Raw genomic sequence first — 16,191 nt, forward strand, 5'->3', positions numbered from 1 at the left:
TTAAATCAATATTTATCCCAAATTCATTTTTTGATATACTAAATTCTTTTTGCCGATATATGTATTTTATTTAGATTTGGAATAATTAAGTAATTTTAAAAACAAGCCGCGATAGAAGGGCTAGTTTTGGTCTCATCGTAGAATTTTACTGTCAAAAAATATTGCAATTGTATCGGGGCGCTGTCGTTCACAAGTTTTAGATTCTTCTCTCAATTGCAGACAAGTATGAATTCAAATCAAGGCTAAATTAACAAAGGCCGCCATTTACAATCAAATACGGCCATTTCTAAAATAATATGTTTACAGAGAAAAACTTATGGTTTCAATGGCTTCGACAAAGTGTTTTCAAAAACTTCTAACGATTTCTTGCATGTTGCCTGCAATTGTCACTCTTCCTGTGCTCTCATTAATTAAAGGTCCAATTGGAGTCCTTAAAAAGCAGAGTTTGACATCTAAAACTTTCAGTTGATACTTATGGGCTCTTGTGATACTTATGGGCTCTTGTGACTTTTTGTCAACTTGAAACTTAACCTGGTTAGTGACATGCCCGTCCACTTTTATGTGAAGAAATCATTCATCTCTCTATCGTTCTTGTGTTTTAACGGTTCGTTCAACGACTTCGACACTGCGCTTCCATAAAAACTTTTGATACTGACCAGTTTTGACACTGGTCAATATCAGCGGTTATTTTTGTTGTCTTTTACATAGTCGCTCTCAAAAGAGGCCTCATTAATGTTTAGCTGAGGCCCAAGTGGTAATCCATAATCCTTTCAGTTAAAAACTTATGGTTTTAATGGCTTCAACACTGTATTTTTGTATAGTACTTGTAAAATTTTGCATTTTTGCCTGCATTTGTTATTTTGTAGTCTTATGACTCAGTCTCACCAAAAACATGTCCCATTAATTTCCTGAAGAAGTACATGCAAATCTATCTAGTATGGTAGTTTTGACTACCATACTAGATAGATGGTAGTTTTGACTGCCATACTAGATAGATGCTACTTTTTAAAATATATGCTGTCAAAAAATCAATGCTTTTTCAACTTTGCTTGTTAGTTGTTCTTCATGACGACTTGCTACCTAGTTTCATTAAAGACAGGAACTATTTGCTTTCTATTGAAGTAAAAGCTAAATTCTTTACTTTTAATTTCATTTGATGCTATTTTTACTTTATTACTAAGGTATTGAGTTTTGGGCATTTTTAAGGTTTTTTTTGCTTTATTTTGTTCTTTATCTTGTCCCGCAGAATCGCTAATAGCAGGTCTGACCGGCCCTCTAACGCAGCATTGCTTATTTCAATAAGTGGTTTGAGTTCATAACAAATTCATGTACTCGTACACCAATTTTTTTCCAGCCGTATGTTAAATTTTCCTATCTTTCCCTACTATATGCTAAATTTTCCTATACCGTAATTTAAAGTCTCCTATCTTTTCTTCATTTGATAGGTAGTTTAGTCGAAAATACGGATGAGCGGGGTCCAAACATATATGCAAATGCATATCACCGAGCTGTCGAATTCGTTATTCAATTTAAATCAATTTTTTTAAGGTTGCAGAGCTGAGCAGGTGCTCCTTAAACATAATTTTGCAAGAAAAGAAAGGTCGAGTGCCTAAAAGCGCCCTATAACAACAAATATGATTCGGTCAATATCTTAAAAACTAGAAAAAAAATCTTAAAAACGCAGTGAAATATAAAGAGAAAGCGATACATATCCAGAAGGATGCGGAATCCACCTATAAAACCTGTTTCAAAAATTTTAATTTTCATCGAAGAGTCAAAGCTGTTAAAAACGCACTACCTATGAGTGTTACAAATGACATCAAGCTCATAAGAACCAGTTATATCAGCGAAATGGTCAACATACTCGGCAGATTGCCAGAAAATAGCCGCCGTTGATTCCAATAATGAAAGTTTGGTAATGATAATATTGGTAATGATTGAGATTGAAAGAATAGAAGATATTGGAAAAAAAAAAGATTTTTGTACAAAAACATTTTTTAATTCCAATTTATTTTGATGGCATTTCGTAGTAGAACATACTTCTGTTTCTTAGAGAGAGGCTACAGAGGCTACTATCAATACCAATAAGCATTAGAGATGGTAACTAAGACTTATAGGAACGACGTTCAAATAGCGGGCATCTAAAATTGGGCTTTATGGGTTTATCCCGTTTCTATTTCTGACTTCAATTTTTTATAACGACTCTGTTCATTTTGAATTGCTTTGCTGAGCAACTGATGTTCAAAATCACTTTTAGCAGAATGAGAGAAGAGATAAACTAGCCTAGAGAAGTCAAAAAGATTTCATGCAAAATGTTGAAAAGGCGGCAAAATAAGGTAAAGCGAAACATTTTTTTGTTCGACGAAGTAAAAAACATAGCAGGACAAGTCCTGACGTACATTTCAAAGAATTTTCATTGACTTAACAGGAAAAACTAAACCTAGAATGGACTATGGGTGAATTGAGAAAAACATTTCTTAAAAAAATAGAAAAAAATAAGAAAAAAAGCAGAAAATCAATGTCAAAATGACGCTTGTGAACAAATAAACCACTAGCGAGAAATGAAAATTTAATTCAAACAATAAACTAGGCCTAGAATAGCTTTGAATGGATCGGGAAAACCAATTAGAAAAAAAATCCGATCCGAAAAATCGAAAATCCAGTAAAAATCAGAGTGAAATTGCCGCATGTGAACAAAAAACCACTAGCGAGAAACCGAATTTTTGTTAAAACACCGTTTTCTCAATCTACTTTAAAATTAGAGCGAAAAAAATTCATGCCGCAAAACCACTCGCTTTTTCGCTCCATATCCTGTTTCGGCGTGATCAAAATCACTACTCCAATTTGACTTCAAAAATCATGAAAATGTGTGAACAGATCTTAAAAAAAAAGACAGCGCCCCAATACAATTCAAATTCTTTGAATTGTAAAAATTAGGAGCGCTATAATAGCCGTCTGAGAAGATGAAGGGGGCTATTAAAATTAAACTTGATTTCAATTTTCAAATTTTGCTTTGAAAATATGTAAAAAGAAAGTCACAAAACGCATGCAGCTTCGAAATTGTTTAAAAAATAATCTACTTCCACAACAAGCGTCTTACTGTTTCATATAGACAAACTATCCAATCAATTTTAAATTTCCATTGAGTCGATCAGAGACAAATAAGTAAAATGCTACTAAAAACTGATGATATCAGACACATAGAAAGAAAAACGTCTCATGGCAAAGGATTGAAATTATACAGAAGAAAACTGCACACCGCTCAAAATCAAATCAGTTATGACTACCATGCTTTGAGACAATATGCCAAATCAAGTAATATTTTAATCAAAATTTAACATTTCAATTCAAAATCCGAATTAAACTTTTATGGAGTGATAAGCAAGCTGGCAAATGCAGGTACAAGGAAAAAATGTTTGGCCATATTAGGCCTTAAAAGATACTCAAAAGCATCTTGCCAAAACAAAATTGCAAGCTCAAAAACATTATGTGGATTTTGTTGCAGTGTATGAGTTAGCGGCCAAAAGCAATCTTGTAACCAACTCAACAGAACTCTAAAATAGGGGACTATCTGAATTCAAGATCTGAAATTCATTTTCGGAGAGAGGTGATTGAGTATGACTTACTTCGCTAACAATCGACAAAAAACTAACCAATTTACAGAAAACTACAAAAATGTTGTAAACAGACAAAAACAAGGAAAGGGAAAGAAATGAAGGGCAATGTCGAAATTCAAAATTTTCTATAAAATTGTTTTAAAAAGCTATCCAACATTAATCAATTTCAGAATATATTGGTTTTTGCTTCTGCTCAAGCATCTCCCCACTCAAAATATGACAGAAACAATTTAAACATACCCGGCAGATTGCCGGAAAATAGCCGCCGTTGATTCCAATAAGCATGATTGGGATTGAAATAATAGAAGATATTGAAAAAAAAAGATTTTTGTACAAAAACATTTTTTAATCAGATTTATTTTAATGGCATTTCGTAGTTGAACATACTTCTGTTTCTTAGAGAGAGGCTACAGGGGCTACTATCAATACCAATAAGCATTAGAGAAGGTAACTAAGACTTATAGGAACGACGTTCAAATAGCGGGCATCTAAAATTGGGCTTTATGGGTTTATCCCGTTTCTATTTCTGACTTCAATTTTTTATAACGACTCTGTTCATTTTGAATTGCTTTGCTGAGCAACTGATGTTCAAAATCACTTTTAGCAGAATGAGAGAAGAGACAAACTAGCCTAGAGAAGTCAAAAAGATTTTACGCAAAATGTCGAAAAAGCGGCAAAATGGTAAAGCGAAAAAAAGTTCGACGAAGTAAAAAAACATAGCAGGACAAGTCCTGAAATACAATCCAAGTAATTGAATGAAAGACAGACCTAATGAACCTGACCAGCAGATCAATTGAACAATCCCAGCCAACAAGACAAAATCTCAAAAGTTGAGAAACTAAAAGAATCAAACAAACTAACCAAAAAAACGATCATTGCTAAAACCCTTGAAGCTTTTAACCTGAAGGCCATATATGACTCATTTCAAAATACTCATTAACTCGCGCAAAAACCTTGAAAGAGATGAATCTGCCACTAAGTAGATAAACTGGACAAATCTGACAAATGCATCAAGAAACTGAGAAGAGAAAATTAAAAGAAAATTTCAAAAAATACGGCTATAAAAAAGTAAAAACATTTTTTTACTCTGGAGTTCTGTTTTGAAAACCGTCTACAACATCTAAAAATTTTCGTTGGCCAGTAAAGATAGTTAAATTCAGAGAATGACAAAAATGGAAAAAATTTGAAAACAATCCAAAAATTTAAATTGCAAGCTTTATTTAAAAAAATCCTCACATTTGCAATATTAAAAAATTGAAAACAATTTTATTGCCCCTACAAACTATGTAGTAATATACTAGCAAACCCTATAGGAGGTTCCCTGGCCACTCAAAAAAAAATTTCAAAAATTTAAAAAAAATGCAACTATCAAAAAATTGGTAAAAGATATTAAAATGTTGAATACCATTCCATGGCCAAAAAATATTTTCAGTAAACAGTTAGCAAACCCAAGATGAGGCTTCTTGTCCCCTGGGGCTGGAAAACTTAATAATGACAATAAATGTCAGAAAAGTTTGAAAAAAAACCAAGTTTGATTAAAAAAAATTGGTAAAGTTCGCAAAGTTCAAATGTTTAAAACCACTTCATTACCACTAGAAACTATCCAATAACCTATTTTTCAACCCCAGAGGAGGTTGTTGGACATCGAAGTCGGAAACAACTCAGAAAATGACAAAAATTTCCAAACAATTTTAAAAAAACATAGCAGGACAAGTCCTGAAATACAATCCAAGTAATTGAATGAAAGACAGACCTAATGAACCTGACCAGCAGATCAATTGAACAATCCCAGCCAACAAGAGAAAATCTCAAAAGTTGAGAAACTAAAAGAATCAAACAAACTAACCAAAAAAACGATCATTGCTAAAACCCTTGAAGCTTTTAACCTGAAGGGCATATATGACTCATTTCAAAATACTCATTAACTCGCGCAAAAACCTTGAAAGAGATGAATCTGCCACTAAGTAGATAAACTGGACAAATATGACAAATGCATCAAGAAACTGAGAAGAGAAAATAATTTAAAGAAAATTTCAAAAAATAGGTCTATAAAAAAGTAAAAACATATTTTTACTCTGGAGTTCTGTTTTGAAAACCGTCTACAACATCTAAAAAGTTTCGTTGGCCAGTAAAGATAGTTAAATTCAGAGAATGACAAAAAAATGGAAAAATTTGAAAACAATCCAAAAATTTAAATTGCAAGCTTTATTTAAAAATTCCTCACATTTGCAATATTAAAAAATTGAAAACTATTTTATTGCCCCTAGAAACTTTGTAGTAACATACTAGCAAACCCTATAGGAGGTTCCCTGGCCACTCAAAAAAAATTTCAAAAATTTAAAAAAAATGCAACTTTATCAAAAAATTGATAAAAGATATTAAAATGTTGAATACCATTCCATGGCCAAAAAATATTTTCGGTAAACAGTTAGCAAACCCTAGAGGAGGCTTCTTGTCCCCTGGGGCTGGAAAACTTGACTAATGACAATAAATGTCAGAAAGTTTGAAAAAAAAACCTAGTTTGATAAAAAAAAATTGGTAAAGTTCGCAAAGTTCAAATGTTTAAAACCACTTCATTACCACTAGAAAATATCCAGTAACCTATTATTCAACCCCAGAGGAGGTTGTTGGACATCGAAGTCGGAAACAACTCAAAAAATGACAAACATTTTCAAACAATTTGAAAAAATTAGTAAAAATTACAGTGTTTATATTTGGAGTAGTAATAGATATAGCTCTTAAAGTGGCCGTAAAAGCAATTACGTCTTGCAGAGGACCTTTATCAACTTTAATAAACCTCAATTTCAGACTGGTCTAACAAAAAAATCCAAAAAATGACGGAAAAGTGCTAAAAATTTTATTATTTTAGGCTCAAAAACTTCCAAAAATGACCTTTTAACCTCGAATTACGGCCTTCCCAGTAGCTTCACCACTCTGAGTACTTGAGGGACTACTAAACGAGGGCCTCTAATGAAACTTGATGCCCGCTGAGTTTTACCTGTTTATCTCGTTTTGAAAGCGAAAAATGTCATGAAAACAGGTGTGAAAACATCTTACAAAAATAAAAAAAAGACAGCGCACCAATACAAACCAATTCTTGGATTGTATACTTAGGAGCGCTATAATAGCCAGCTGAGAAGATGAGGGCGGCTATTAAACAATAAACAATGCAAGGAACAAAAGAACCCAAAAAAACACTTGAATTATTTGGTTCACTGAAAACTGCCCTGTCTAGCCAGCAATCGTACCTTTTAGGAACAAAACCTACAGAATGGCCCTAATTTTAAGATTGAGCAAAAATAACAAAAAGTAAAACAGCTAATTGTAAACACAGTACTCATCAAAGGCTATAAAAATTTGAAGAAAAAACAGCTAGCAAAAATACAGAAACTGCTAAAAAGCATACAACATGGCGAAATGGTAAAAAATAGCTCAAAATTGATTATATAAGCTTTTATATACCGTTTGCTTCAGATGGTCAAAAACTATCAGACGCATTTTTATTAGTTTGGGTAAACGATACAAAATCCTTTAAATGAACAAATTGGAGTTTAAACTAAAAAACTGTTTTAAAAAAGCCGCACGTAATTAAAAACCAATTGCTTAATGAAAATGTATTTCATACCTACCTATGTCGCTCTCGCTCAAAATTGGGAGAAGAAAAGAAAACCAGTCTCCTCTCTTCAGCCATTTGACTTAACCTTTGGATTTCATTTCCTGTTTTAAATACTCTCCAACAAAATTACCGTTAAAAAAGACGCTCCATCAATACTAATCATGCAGTAGTAAAAACAGAGCCACTATGATAGCCAGGTGAGAGGATGAGGAGAGCTATTAAAAAGCATAGCTAGCAGATTGCCAGAAAACAGCCGCAAGATCTGTAATCTCAAGAAACAGATCAAAAAAATTTTTTATTAAATGCTGAGATATATGTTTATTAAAAAACCTGATTAACTTAGTGATGCTTCTATTAATTGCTCCCAAAAACCATCAAATATATCACATTCAATCAGTTGACCTTATCTCTTTGAATTAAAGTAGAGAAGACGATTTCAGAGTGAGGAAGTCATTCTTGAGAGTAAGGTAAGTCACCCATAACCAAAAAATTTTCCTTGACTAAACAAAGAACTAGATCAAAAATGGACTAAGAATGGATTGTGAAAATTCTTTAGAAGTCCTATCAAAATATTAAAAACATTAAAATTCAACGAAAGTTGCCGCATGTGAAAACAAAACCACAATCCAGAAAGCGAACTATTCAGAAAACGATTATGAAAATTCTTTAGAAGTCCTATCAAAAATATTAAAACAATAAAATTCAACGAAAATTGCCGCATGTGAAAAAAAAACCACAATCGAGAAAGCGAACTTTGTTCAAAAACCGTTTCCTCATTTTACAAGGGGTGAAATTGGAGTGGAAAACCTTCAAGCCGCAAAACCACTCCTTTTTCGCTCAACTTCCTGCTACGGCTTGCCCAAAATCACTTCTACAATTCGAGATAAAATCGTGAAAATGTGATCTAAAGGTGAACAAATCTAAAAACATTTCGGGAACTCAAAGGAGAAAATTGACCACACGACACAATAAACATCACAATACACGATAGTAATCATTCTGAAAAATAAAAAGAAAATGAGTAATGGAAAAGTGTCTGAGCCAAAAAGATGATAAATGAAGTGATATAAGTATCTTTACCAATTGAAACTCCAAACGCGCCATTAGTAAAAGACCACGTGATTCGGTAAAAATTTCATTGAAGTCGATTCGTTAACAGAATAACAATAAAGTCGATTTTTTGACAGAAAAACCAAGAAAAAAATAGCAGAAACATACTAAACAATTAACAAAATAGCTGGCAGATCGCCAGAAAACAGCCGCAAGATCTGTAATCTCAAGAAACAGATCAAAAAAATTCTTTTTATTAAATGCCGAGATATGTTTATTAAAAACCTGATTAAATTGGTGATGCTTCTATTAAATGCTCCCAAAAACCTTCAAATAGATGACATTCACTCAGCTACCTTATCTCGTTGAATTAGTGTAGAAAAGACAACTTCAGAGTGATGAAGTCATTTTTGAGAGTAAGGTAAGTCACCCGTAACCAAAAAATTTTCCTGGACTAAACAAAGAACTAGATCAAATATGGACTAAGAATGGATTGTGAAAATTCTTTAGAAGTCCTATCAAAAATATTTAAAAAAATTAAAAATCAACGAAAATTGCCGCATGTGAAAACAAAACCACAATCGAGAAAGCGAACTTTTGTTCAAACACCGTTTCCTCATTTCACATGGGGTGAAATTGGAGTGGAAAACCTTCAAGCCGCAAAACCACTCCTTTTTCGCTCAACTTCCTGCTACAGCTTGCCCAAAATCACTTCTACAATTCAAGATAAAATCGTGAAAATGCGATCTAAATGTGAACAAATCTAAAAACAATTCGGGAACTCAAAGGAGAAAATTGACCACACGACACAATAAACATCACAATACACGATAGTAATCATTCTGAAAAATAAAAAGAAAATGAGCAATGGAAAAGTGTCTGAGCCAAAAAGATGATAAATGAAGTGATATAAGTATCTTTACAAATTGAAACTCCAAGCAATTCGGGAACTCAAAGGAGAAAATTGACCACACGGCACAAACATCACAATACACGATAGTAATCATTCTGAAAAATAAAAAGAAAATGAGTAATGGAAAAATTTCTGAGCCAAAAAGATGATAAATGAAGTGATATAAGTATCTTTATAAGCTGAAACTCCAAACGCGCAATTTGTAAAAGACCACGTGATTCGGTAAAATTTTCAATAAAGTCGATTCGTTAACAGAATAACAATAAAGTCGATTTTTTGACAGAAAAACCAAGAAAAATATATCAGAAACATACTAAACAATTAACAAAATAGCTGGCAGATCGCCAGAAAACAGCCGCAAGATCTGTAATCTCAAGAAACAGATCAAAATTCTTTTTATTAAATGCTGAGATATGTTTATTAAAAACCTATTAAATTGGTGATGCTTCTATTAAATGCTCCCAAAAACCTTCAAATAGATGACATTCACTCAGCTACCTTATCTCGCTGAATTAGTGTAGAAAAGACAACTTCAGAGTGAGGAAATAGTTTTTGAGATTGAGGTAAGTAACGCGTAACAAAAACCTCTCTCCAATTCGAGTGAACAATGACGTCAAGCAAGCAATTCAGTTGAAATTAGAAGAAGTAGTGCTCAACATTAACTAACAAATTGAAACGAAAACAACTCATAATTATCTTCAATTCAATCAAAAGATATTCAAAACAGACAGAATAACTGATTTGAACCATAGATTTGAACTCCAAATTCGATAAAAATTTTAAGAAGACAAAAACTAAAACAGATACCACAAAATTACCCTGCCAAAAATTAGTACCTATTGTAAGTACTACTGCGAATAAAGAAATTACTCTAGGTCAACTCAAGAAAAATTCTAAAAAACAACTAGATCTAAAAAAAAGCCAGAAAAACTCAATTTTATTTCTACAAAAAAGAGCACAAAAAGTCCATTAAAAGTTCCTTTGAGCAAATAATAGTATTGGAGCACTGGCAATCCAATTTACAAATCATAAAGGATCCAAATAGTCACAATAGATCAAAAGATTCAGCAAAAAATAAAAACTAAAGAAAAATATGAAAACATAACCGACTAAAAGTCGGAAGAATTGCTCTTGTACGACTAGTGGGAGCTCTAATCAATTGCAGCCTGATTCAGTCGGGGGGGGGGGGGGAGAGGAGCCAAAATGGGACTAAGAAGTTCTATAAAGGTCTTCAAACAACCATATTAGAGGTTAACATATACCACTATTAAGATTTAAAGTAAAAAATGACACCAGTTTCGCCGCACTTTTCATTTGACTTTTAGTATTAAATTGCCGCCAACTGAGTTCAGCTGCTTGAAATTGTGATTGAGAGTGAATTTTACATCAGGAGAAATGCAAAAAGTCAAGGGCGTAAAAGTCACTCGAAAAGTCAAAATTGTCAAGCGAAAATTTTGCATAAAAAAAGACACACACTTTTACAATAATTGCTATGAACTACGTTCAAGAGCAATTAAAAATAGTTCAAAATTCACCAATTTTTTTGTCAAACTTCTCAGCAAAAAGCTTTTTATACCAAGCAAACTGTATTCAATTGGTATCTGAGCACTCCCAAAGTATTAAGCGTCATCGCACATCGCAAATCCCTTTTAAAGCACTAAACCAGAACAAAAGGCGAAAATCGCTAAAATGCGCGTAAAAATCCGCAGTTGACGCACACCGGGGTTGAAACAGAAAGAGCACAAAGATCGAAATTGACACAACTTGTTTCTAGTCGTCAAAAGTGTTCTAATCTGGTGTGTAGCTCCAGTTAGATTCTAAAACTATACTTAAAGCAGAAAAAGCTTTAACCAATGTCAGCTAGCAAAGAAATCATCCTGTTTCTTTTGATTTTTATCTTTTGACATTGACCGTTTTCACAATATTGCATAATTCAATGCGTGGAAGACTTTTAAATCAATTCAGCTAAAACGGTGAGATGTAGGTCACGAGTCAAACGTGAAAAACGTGATCAAAAGGTAAATCGAATTTTAAAAAGAACATATCAGGACAAAACCTGAAACAATTCAAAGAATTTTCATTGAATGAACAAAAACCAGATCTCGAATGAACCATTAAAGGATTGACAAAACCATTTAGAACGAAGATAGAAGCAAAACATTTGAAAAAAAAACAGTAAAAATCAATGCCAAAATGCCGCCTGTGAACAATACAACCACCAGCGAGAAAAAAAATTGTTGTTCAAAAACGGTTTTCCCACACTGGTTTAAAATTAGAGCAAAAAATTTCACACCACAAAAACACTTCCTATTCGGCGTGAACAAACTCATCACTTGTTTGACTTCAAAAATCATGAAAATGTGTGAACAGATCTAAAAAAAGAAAGCGCCTCAACACTATTCATTCTTTGAAATGCTTAAAAGGAGAGCACCTAAATAATAGCCGTTGAGAGGCTGACGGCGGCTATTAACAAATATCGTAATCAAGTCTCTTAACGAAAACAAAATTGGAACTAAACGGCTTGAAAAAGCCGCACGTGAACAAAAAAATTTACTCATTTACAGAAAATTGATTCACACCTCAATTTCTCGCTCTCTCGAAAAAATCGGTATGGGCAAAAAATCACTCTCTTTTCGCTCCACTCTTCAATTTTGTTCAGCAGTCAAAGTACTCCAAATTTTTTCACAGGTTTCTTTTCCTGCTTCAAAATCCACTCCAACAAAATTCATTAAAAAGACACTTCTGCAATGCTCCTCTTTGAGTCGTGAAAAAGACAGCGCTCAAAAACAATTCAAATTCTTTAATATTTAAAAAACCAAGAGACGGCCAATAAGAGCCCCAGCTATCGCTTTAGGGCAATTAAGAAGGCCGATAGCTGGCCCATACTTAGCTTTGGTTCGTTAAAAAAAAAGGCATATTCGTATGAAAACTGCTCTAAACTTCGTTTGATCCTTTTATAAAGTAAACAAAGAATCGGAAGCTTTTTAAAACGCAATTAAAACGCGTCACAGTATATCTTACTCGCACGTCAATGGTGCAAGATATCACGATGCCAAAGTCGTAGCCTGGTCGTAATTATATCGTAATTATATCACCATAGAGACAAAGAGTTTGTGCTTAGAAATAGTCTGGCAGAAAATAAAATTGGACGCATTGGGCAAAATTGATTTGACAAACAATTGAGAAACATAGCCGGCGGATTGCCGGAATAGCTGCGAAAGAATATACTTGCGTGCCGTATGATACAGATTAAAGTTGAAAATATACTTGCCTGAGACAGATATAAGTTGAAAAAGTTATCAACGCCGCTCAAAAAGCTATGTAAAAAAATTAAACGATAAATTAATAAAGCTTGTTAAAACTCATTGCGCAGAAGCCTTTTCGTTAGGGACCCTTATTACACATATGAGTTCATTTGACCTTAGACAAATTCAACATAAACTTAAATTTTAAAGTGCACATGTCATTTTATTGAGTGAGGTAAGTCACTTATGATGAAAACCTAATCACGCAAACAACTTTTGATAGAGAGAGTGAGAAATGGCATCACGCGCGCAAAAGCAGTTAGTGAGAGGAAGAATTTATTCATAAAATTTGACTTGAGGTGTGAACAAATATAAAACGAAAAAAGAGCGTCAGACGACGAAACAAAAAAACATAGCAGGACAAGTCCTGACGTACAATTCACAGAATTTTCAATTACTAAACAGAAAACTAGACCTTGAACTGACTATGAATGGATTGTGAAACCATTTAGAAAAAAATCCGATCCAAAAAATCGAAAAAACAGTAAAAAATCAAAGTGAAATTGCTGCATGTGAACAGAAAACCACTAGCGAGAAAGCGAATTTTTGTTCAAACACCGTTTTCTCACTCTACTTTAAAATAAGAGCGAAAAAATTTCACGACGCAAAACCACTCGCTTTTTCGCTCCACTTCCTGTTTCGGCGTGACCAAAATTACTACTCCAATTTGACTTCAAAAATCATAAAAATTTGTGAACAGATCATAAAAATAATTATAGCCGGAAGAATTCCGGAAAAGACTCGAAGTGGAAATCCATTTAAATGCCATCCAACTACTCATCAGACAAAACGTGCCGCCAATAATTTACGATTATCTTGAAATAAAACCATAAAACAAAAAAGTAAAAAAAATCAAATCTATTAAAATATGGTAAAAAATCTGATCAAAATCTGTCATAAATTGATACCCCAAAAAACTATCTCTGCTACAATTAGTTCATCAATTCAACTATTAACTACTAAAACCACTAATGAGATTTTTTAAAAATACTTGAAGCCAAATCAAAAAGTTAATATTACAAAAGCATATAAATCTAAACAAAAATTCTTTTCAGCCAATAGGGTACCCAGATGCTCGCAAAACAATAGGCAAGTCATAATAGGTTAAGAAACTTCTCTAAAGAACAGAAAAAAAACCTAAAAACTGCAAAAAATTAAGAAAATTAGTTCCAATTTTCGACATTTTTCGTCATATTTCTCAACAAAAAATGCTTCAAATCCACAAAACTGTAAGCATGTGCTAACTAAAAATTGTTCAAGTAATAAGGGTATCTTCAATACCCATTTGAGGCAGTAAAACAAAACAATAGTAAAAAAAATCGTAAAAATTAGCCCAAAAATCAGCAAAATACATGAAAAACATCAGAATTAGCATAAAATTCATATAAATTTTCAGAAACCTTCAAACCACTACCAAACCCAGCCCAAAATTAAAAGCAAATTATAACCAAACCTCTTAACCAAAAAATGAGAAAAAACCGCTTTAAAATGCCGCACGTGAACAATAAATTTCGCTCGCTTACAGAATTTTTTTTTCACACCTCAATTTCTCGCTCTCTGGAAAACAGCGATATGAACAAAAAACAACTCTCTTTTCGCTCCACTCTTCATTTTGTTGAGCAACAAAATCACACCAAATTTTTTAATTTTTTCACGTGTTTCATTTTCCGCTTCAAAATTCACTCCAATAAAATTGATTAAAAGAAGGACTTCTCCAATACTCCTCTTCGAGTCGTAAAAAACACAGCGCCCCAATACAATTCAACTTCTTTGAATTGTAAAAAAAACTAAGAGCACCGCACTATAGCTCCGCTCAGCTTACAGCTTCACAGCTATAAAAAAAGTTAACCAGGCAGGAGCTTTATAATATTTAAATTTTCAGTGTGAGAGCGATAAACAAATCGTTTCTTCATCACAGTACAACATGTGCAAAGTTTCAGACCATGTAAAAATGAGAGATTTTACGTAATCTAAGCAAACAACATGGAACTAGTACTTCCAGGGCTTCCTATTACTGCCAGTGAAAGTACTCGTGAGTAAATGCTGCAAGCTATCGCTCTGAGGACAAATCATTTCTGGCTTTGACATTAAGGAATTTGATTGATAGGAAAAACACTGACTTCTCTTGAGAATAGATTGAAGAGTAGTTGATGAAGTAAGTTTTTCGCATCGAAGAGTGAGACGAGGACTCTGGATAGTTCGTCAATGTGTTGAGGGGACACAACACTTGACAGGGCCATCACTATCGGCAACTCCCCTCTGAAATAGAAAATAGAAAATACATACACCCCCTCTGTATCGGCAACTCCCCTCTGAAATAGAAAATAGAGACACAAATACAAAGGGGTAAAGATATGACGACATCAATTCTACTTTTTAGGATTTCGCTTTCCTCGAAAAACAATTTTCAGAGAAACCTTTCATCGCGTTTCGATCGAATCAGTAGGCGATGAGTTTGAAAACAATATTATCTACATGCACAGGGACTCAAATTAATTTCTGCAACATGAGATAATTCGTAAACGTTATTAAGCAATGAAAGCAAAGCACCTTGAACCGTATGTAAATCTGATGCGTTATTTCTAGTCCTATTATCATACAATTTTGTCTACAAAGTTTCAAACAACTCTCGTTATTTGGTTTTCAAATTTTCACAAGAAGTATTGTTAGGCTAACGTTACATACACCTAAAGAAGATGCACATATACGTACAGACGATCTTAAATAACGCTTATTTGGTTAAATGGCTCATAAATCGGTAGTATAGTTACGGAAATTGAAGACTTTACTAGACTTCACGTCCATTTTTTCTCGCCCTAAAGGCACCAAATCAGCTCTATTCACATTTTGTTTTGTTGATCGCTAACTGCACTCACCTGTCAGCTGATAGCATTGTGACATGGTCCACCAACTGCTCGTATCTGTCTGACCTTACAGTCTCAGCAAGAGTCTCGAACTGCGTACCTCTCTGTAGTATCTTAGTTAGCACTTCTATGAATGTCGCCCTTGTCTGAAGGTCTTTCTGGTAGCCCAAACCTACAACGCATTACAGTTATAATCAGAAACAGTATTCGACAAATATTTTTTGTGAGTGCAAAAATTATTACTTCGTGTCTTTTAAAAATAAATGGTCAAACTTGTTTTCACCTCACTTCGCAAGTACTTGATAACACCAGACGGAATAGATCTAGGGTGACGACTTTAAGGAACAGATTATTCATCACGAAAAACCATTAAGTGGCCGTAAGAAAGAACCGACTAGCGTCGGGCGAATTGCTATCAAATCCAAAAACCGGCGAGCGGTTGGATTTGGTAGTAGCCAGCTGGGGCTTAGAGATGCTAGAATTAAGGGAATGAGCTGAGTGGGGGATCAAGCAAAAAGGGGATGGTTGGGGTTGGGAGGGCTGGACGAGAGCGGGTCTAAATCGCCAGGTGGAAGAGTGCACGGGGGAGTGTTGGGCTGTGGAGCTGAGTGGGGAGGGGGCAGTGCGTAGGGGGGTGCGAGGAGGGGGACTGAGGAGCGGTGGGGTCAAACTTTTAAGATTAAGAACCACCCTTTACATCACCCTTTACTTGAAGTGTAGTGTAACATAGCTGGCAGATTGCCAGAAAATAGCCGCAATAGATTCGTAGATCGGCAGTCTAAAAAAACAGTAAAAAAGACAGACCAAAAAAATTCGTCTTTTCTTT

At 34.0% G+C, this 16,191-nt stretch overlaps 1 protein-coding gene across 1 annotated transcript in view; it reads right to left on the reverse strand.

The window, feature by feature from the left end:
- LOC142347999 (neurofibromin-like) overlaps positions 1–16,191 on the reverse strand; it is a 634,373-nt gene that overhangs the window by 56,512 nt on the left and 561,670 nt on the right. Inside the window, exons 30-31 of the mRNA XM_075399163.1 lie at positions 15,378–15,537; positions 14,622–14,760 (exon numbers count right to left, since the gene is read on the reverse strand). Of these exons, the coding sequence (XP_075255278.1) occupies positions 14,622–14,760; positions 15,378–15,537 (299 nt within the window). The remainder of the gene's footprint in view (positions 1–14,621; positions 14,761–15,377; positions 15,538–16,191) is intronic.

Source organism: Convolutriloba macropyga, chromosome 10, assembly GCF_964194025.1.
Source record: "Convolutriloba macropyga chromosome 10, txConMacr16.3, whole genome shotgun sequence".
Classification (NCBI taxonomy): domain Eukaryota; kingdom Metazoa; phylum Xenacoelomorpha; order Acoela; family Convolutidae; genus Convolutriloba; species Convolutriloba macropyga.